Source organism: Pteronotus mesoamericanus, unplaced genomic scaffold (assembly GCF_021234165.1).
Source record: "Pteronotus mesoamericanus isolate MK-2021 breed Mesoamerican mustached bat unplaced genomic scaffold, CSHL_Meso_final contig_101, whole genome shotgun sequence".
Lineage (NCBI taxonomy): Eukaryota > Metazoa > Chordata > Mammalia > Chiroptera > Mormoopidae > Pteronotus > Pteronotus mesoamericanus.
The window spans coordinates 26528837-26535283 of NW_026555001.1; the positions used below are offsets into that span (position 1 = coordinate 26528837).

Here is a 6447-nt window from a genome sequence, read left to right on the forward strand (position 1 = left end):
ACTGAGGCACGCACGGGACTGAACAAAGTGGATGGAAAGGCACTTCAGTTCATGAAGGAAAAATAAAAAAATAGAAGTGGCACAGTTAGATCACACAAATTAACTTATCTGGGTCACCTGGCAAATTCTGAGCTGGGTCGCACTAGTAGTTAACTGAATACTTTGCACTTGGTGTACAAACTACCCAAGCGAGGTTCATTCAGTAGGGCCTTTATGTTGACAATACAAACTATGAACTACCAGTTTCATATACAAATAAACCTTAAAATGTGCTCTGAAGAAGTGAGGCTGGTGTCTTCCCATGGCCTTGTGGTAGTATCTGAATGCTTAACCCTGCCCAGGCAGACCGGCCTGGGCCGCCGCCCGCCTGCTCGGAAGAACCAAACTGGGACAAGGTCTTTCCTAACAATCCGAGCAGCTTTCGGCTATGCTTTCTTCCCAGGGGACACCATAGCACCATTAACAAGGAGGGCAAACGTTGCAGTAGCTACACAGGTATAAAGATGTCATTTACAAACATTAGGGACAATTTGTGGCATCGCAGGCCGAAACACTTCAAGCAGCTAATTTTTCTTTTCAGAAGGAAAAAAAAAATCAGCAAAGAGCAGACCTTCAGTTCATTTAGAAGTCGGCATCCAGCGTGAAAGAGTTCTCTGTGGAGCTGGACATCACTCCCATTCTCTGATACTCGCCTACTCTCTTCTCAAAGAAGTTGGTTTTCCCTTCCAGTGAGATGTTCTCCATGAAGTCAAACGGGTTTTCCACTCGGAAAACCTGAAAGGCATGCCGCAAAATTTAAATACAGAACACCAATTTCAAAAGAACCAGCAGGACTCTGAACAACTGTATTTACCTTGCTAAAACCCAGCTCCAGCAGGAGCCTGTCGGCCACAAATTCAATGTACCGCTTCATCAAAGTACAATTCATCCCAATGAGCTTCACTGGCAAGGCCTCCGTGAGGAACTCCTGGGGACCAAAGCACAGCTTCTCAGTAAAACGGACGCGTGAACGTGGCTGCTTCTGGCACGTGCAAGGCCTCGCAGGCCACCCACCTGTTCTATCTTAACTGCATCGATGATGATTTCCTTTACTTTATGCTCCGAAGGTTTGTGTGCCAGGTGTTTGAACATCAGGCAGGCAAAGTCACAGTGCAAGCCCTAGAAGGACAGGTTTAAGGTCACTGTAAAACCAGCCCTGGCTGGTTGTAGCTCAGTGGACTGAGTGCCAGACTGCGAAGCAAACCGTTGCTGGTTCAATTCCCAGTCAGGGCACATGCCTGGGTTGCAGCCCAGGTCCCCAGTAGGGGGTGTACAGGAAGCAACCACACATTGATGTTTCTCTCCCCCTTTCTCCCTCCCTTCCCCTCTAAAAATAAAATTTTTTAAAGATGTCACTATAAAACCAGAAGGCGTTGGTCACTAATATGCAATTGGAAATGGCTTTATCTTTTTCTGCATTCTCTTTATACATCCTGCTTCACCATATTAAAAGCGCTTACTAAACGTCTTGAAAGAAAGACTTCACTGCTGTCTACTCTGCATTTGTCACCAAAAAAGGCTCAGCCCAACCCCGGGTTCTCAGTGCTGCCACCTAGGCGGGCCAAGTGTGGTTCTCGCTGCGCTGTGACGTGAGGGGTGGTGCAGCACTTCCGCCCCAGCATCTCCCGCCCAGAGCATCCTTCCTGTTCTACAGCCGCACACCCTCATTTCGCCAATAGCCCCAGCAAGAGGCAAAACTGGCCAGGCTACTCTCTTTTGATTCACAATCCAACGTGCAGGAACTTAGTAATTCAATTCCAAGAGAATCAACTCTGCAAGTCTTAGTGCATCTGACTCCAAGGAATGCTGATGTGGCCTAAACTGGAATACCCAGGCCCCGCCCCCTCCTCTCTACAGCTTAATCCAAGCTTTCCAAGACACCTGCTGGACCAGAATGGGCTCACATTTCACCAACTAACTTTGAATTACAGTAGAGGCACACAGAATACCAAGGGGAAAAAAATCCCTGTAAAAACCCCATCATCCACCGAGAAATACTTACGTGTAAAGGTAGTGTGATATACTGAGAATACGAGTAAAATAATTTCAGAATAGTATTTAAAGTATCTAATTCCCTGACAAGTAGGTGTGTGGTTGAATTTCACATGTGGAATGTGGATGTAAGGCAGCCTGACATCTTGGGTTCCCTTCGGTGAACATGCCTAAATGCCAGCGTTCGGGTGCAGCTCACCCAAGCCTGTTACTTGAACTAGACTCACCTCATCTCTGCTAATAAGCTCGTTGGAGAATGTGAGGCCGGGCATCAGCCCTCGCTTCTTGAGCCAGAATATCGATGCGAAAGACCCAGAGAAGAAGATTCCTTCCACCGCAGCAAACGCCACCACACGCTCTCCTAGTTAAGAGTCAACACCAACAGACTTATGGTGAGTCAGGGTTCATGGTCATAGGAAGGGCACGCAAACCAGTCACATCACTTAGAAAACGAAGTGCCGTGGTGAGGAGGGCCGCTGGTCCCCTTACCATAGGTGGCCTCTTTGTCCCCAATCCAACGCAAGGCCCAGTCTGCCTTCTTCTTGACACAAGGCATCGTCTCGATGGCGTTGAAGAGGAATTCCCTGTGGGCACACCGAGCGTCAGCCATCCCAGCAAAGACTTTCTGTCATGAGCTCCTGGACTAGAGCCCGGGGACCTGAGGCTACACGGGGTCATTTTTCTACCTCTATATGAATTCAGACACTTGGAATAAATAATCGGTGAGTCCTCTACACGCTGGCATACCACCCAAATACCCACCTCTCTTTGGGGTCTTTGATGTAAGTGTCGATGAGGAGGCTGTACATCTCAGAATGTATGTTTTCCATGGCGATCTGGAAGCCGTAGAAGCAGCGGGCTTCTGTGACCTGAACTTCCTGGCTGAACCGCTCCACCTGGTGGTGAACACACGCAAGTTCCGCCAGAGGAACAATGACCAGTGGCCCGGGGCAGGCGGGAGTGCCCACTGGCTGCAGCATACAACCTTTTGGGGATCAGTTTAAGGTTTGCTTCTCTATCTAATTCTTCATTATCTGGTAAGAAAGCTGCACATTACACGTCACATGCTCTGTGTACGTATCAGAAGATAAATTTCTATTTTTCTGTGAACACTTGGCTAAAACTTGTTACCATTTAACATTGACTTTGAGCTTTTCCGGTCAGGGACAAAATATCCTAAAGAAGTAACTGCGGGTACATTATAAATCGGGAAACATCACATGGACACTAGGTTACAGAGATACAGATACATATATGTGCACACACCCGGAACGGGAAAACTTAGAGGGCAAGGGACAGAATTCATCCTCCCTCCAGTCTCGAGTGGATAAAAGCAGACCGTGGGGGTCAACTCACCAAGTTTTCATTCACGATGCCATCACTCGCTGCAAAGAACGCCAGGACGTGCGAAATGAAGTGCCTCTCGTCGTCCTTCAGGGTCTCCCAGTGCAGCAGGTCCTTCGAAAGGTCCACCTGAGCCCACAGGTTCACGGCGGTCAGGCCTGCAGAGCCTCGCCCGTGGGAGCAGCGTTCACAGCCCTCCCCGGGGCGCCTGCCGCGTAGGCACCGGCCCCAGAGGACGAGAGGACCGCGAAGAGCGCTTCGCCCAGGTTGCCACCGCTCCCCGAGGGGTCTGGGTCTCCAGCGCGGGGCGATGCCCACCCACGCTTTCTGAGGCATCCCGGTGCCCAGCTCCCACTACCTCCTCCGCTGTCCAGAAGGACGCCTCGGCCTTCTTGTACATCTGCCAGATGTCGTGGTACTCGATGGGGAAGACGACAAAGCGGCGGGGGTTCTCTCTCAGCAGCGGTTCGTCCTGCACGCTGAGGGCTGGTACCTTCGCTTTCTGTTGCGAGAGAAGGAAGTGAAAATGTTCCAAGTGTCCGCGAACCACATGAAATCGCCGTCCACCCCCCGGCCAAGGCCGGGCCGGGGTCGGCGACTTCAAGTGGCTCGCTTCCTGCGCCCCCCGTGCACTGCATCCAGAGCACAGCGGGAAGGGGGCCGAGAGCCGGTGGGGAACGCGGCGGGTCCGACAAGTCGGAAGTTAGGAGCGACTTGGCGGGAAAAAGTCCCGGCAGGGAGGAGGTGGGGTAGAGGAGACAATGAATGGAGAGGAGGCGCCCGGAGCGCGCTCCTCCGAACGCCCCCTACGGCCGGCGCCGCCCGCCGGCCCGCCCGCCGGCCCGCCCGAGTCCCGCTCACCGGCCCGCCCGCCGGCCCGCCCGCCGGCCCGCCCCCCGGCCCGCCCGCGTCCCGCTCACCGGCTCGCTCGGCTCCTGGAAGATCCTGCGGGCGACCTTGTTGGCCAGCACGCGGGTGCCATTGAGGGCCGGCGGCTGCGGGGAGGGAGACGCGCGGTGAGAAACGGCCCCGGCCCGCAGCCCCGGCCCGCCCCGGCCCGCCCCTGCCCCCGCGCGCGCTCCCACCGTGTTCTCCTTGTCCGCCAGGCTGAGCCCCTTGACAGCTGAACAAGGCGACTGCTGCAGCTGCTGCAGGCCCGGGAGGGAGGCGAGCGGACGGCGGACGGAGAGCATGGCTGCGGCGGCGGCGGGTCCTACAGGTGAGGCTGCGGCGGCTCAAGGGTCCCCCAGGTGACGCTGCGCGCGGGTCCTGGGAGCGGCACCTTCCCGCCCAGCTTTTTAAAGTCCCGCGGAGATAGTCTTCTGGGCGGGACCACCGTCCCATTGGGTGGGCCCGAAGCCCGTCCATAACCCACCAACCCAATAACGCGTCCTGGGTCCGAACACAGGCTTCTGCGAATAAGAAACCGCCTAGCAGGGAACTCGTTTTTCCCGCCCTGCCCCCTTCCGGGGCGTGGATGCCATAAATTCGCAGGGAGTGTGCGGGGTGCCGCCTGTGGGTCAGGGCTGAAGGCCCCTGGGTCCTGCCGGGCAGCTGCTCTGTCTTCTGGACACGTCAGAGGATGCGAAGATTCCGTAAAGGGGCACTTTGTGACCATAACTAGCCGGTGGGGTTATCAGGGAAGTTATTCCTGTAAAATGCTCAGTCCTTGGTGAACCTTCCAGTTCACCAAAGGACGGAGAGGGCCTTTCGCACAGTCTCCCACTGAAAGTGTGGCCGCTTTCAGGCCACCGTCCCCTGTGTGTACAGTGTTTGAAACTGAGCAAAGCGTCCTGAGAGAATGGTTTGGAAAATTGGAAACTGAGCAAAAAGTCCTCAGAGAATGGTTTGGAAAATTGGAAACTGAGCAAAAAGTCCTCAGAGAATGGTTTGGAAAATTGGAAACTGAGCAAAAAGTCCTGAGAAAGTTCAGAGGAGGATGGAAAAACCAGGAGCTCAGGGAGGCCTTGTCAGACAGAAGCAGCCGGGAGAGGGTTGAAAACCCCCAGTGGGGTGAGGGCGTAGACATGAACTTAGTTTTCATTGTGCTTTGCCTTTGCTTTTTTAAATTTGTGCATATGGCAAAACACCAGAAACCAGTGAAAAAGAGCAGCCCCTGGTACGCTCTGTCTGCAGAAATCATCGAGGCTACCTGTGAGCCAGCCGGGAATTGGGACGTTTTTAGTGGAAAACTTCTTCCCTGGCCACCAAGAGAGCACATGGGCGTTGGGAGATGAGCAGCGCCACGCGGCAGGCAGAGGCCGCCGCCATCCCCCTGTCCTGCCTCCCCGCTTTGAGTCACTGGGGCTGCCCCGGCCTCCCGCCTACAGTGTTATGTTTTAAATTGCTCTTGCTTGACAAGGAAGCAGCAGGCCCAGAGAGCGGGCTGGTTCTGCCCCTGGGGGGCGCCCGAACACCGCCGAGGCGGGCTTCTGCCGCGCAGCGCCCCGTCTCCGACCCCGGGGACGGAGCGGGAGGGCTCCGCCCGGCCGGGGGGCCCGGCGCCCGGAGAGGGGCGGCCGAGGGGCGGCCGAGGGCCAGGTGGGACCGTCCGTTTTGTTTTGCGCGGTTTTTTTGACAGTTCTATTACGTGGCCCATTTTTACAGCTGCTTTTCTCCACGATTGGTGCACCAGAGAGGTTCCACCCCTCCGACTCCCGCCCAGTTGAACTCCGAGCAGGGGCGGGGACCCCAGGCTCCCGCTCCGGACCCAGCTTCCGGTGCGGCGGGCCCGGGCCAGTCGCCGCTGCCGAGAAACAGGCCCCGGGAGGTTTATCCCAGAGCCGCCCATCCGTCCCTAAACCAGACACCGCGTTCGGGATTCTCACCCGGTAACACCAGTGGCAGTGACCCTGCAGCCACTGGGCACCCGCACCCTTCACTTCCACTTTTAATCCGGACCAGGGTGTCGAGCAGGTATTCTGAGCTCGGTCCTGCAGGCGAGCACATTCCGGCCTGAGAGTCAAGGGCACTGCGCGAGGTCACGCAGCTCCCTAACTTGCACAGCACACTTTGCTCGGCCGGCGTGTTGTTAGGAGTATTTCAGCGCACAAAAATGGGGACGCGGCCCTG

The 6447-nt window shown here is 55.4% G+C and overlaps 1 protein-coding gene across 1 annotated transcript; it reads right to left on the reverse strand.

Moving 5' to 3' along the window:
• Positions 1–621: 621 nt before the first annotated feature.
• Positions 622–4574, reverse strand: RRM2 (ribonucleotide reductase regulatory subunit M2). The gene is made up of 10 exons (XM_054566606.1): positions 4461–4574; positions 4296–4370; positions 3734–3877; positions 3388–3504; positions 2794–2927; positions 2521–2615; positions 2259–2392; positions 1054–1158; positions 854–967; positions 622–774 (listed from the first exon to the last, which is right to left on the reverse strand). The coding sequence occupies exons 1-10, from the start codon at positions 4566–4568 to the stop codon at positions 622–624; spliced, it is 1179 nt and encodes a 392-aa protein (XP_054422581.1). The 5' UTR covers positions 4569–4574.
• Between the last annotated feature and the right edge of the window lie 1873 nt (positions 4575–6447).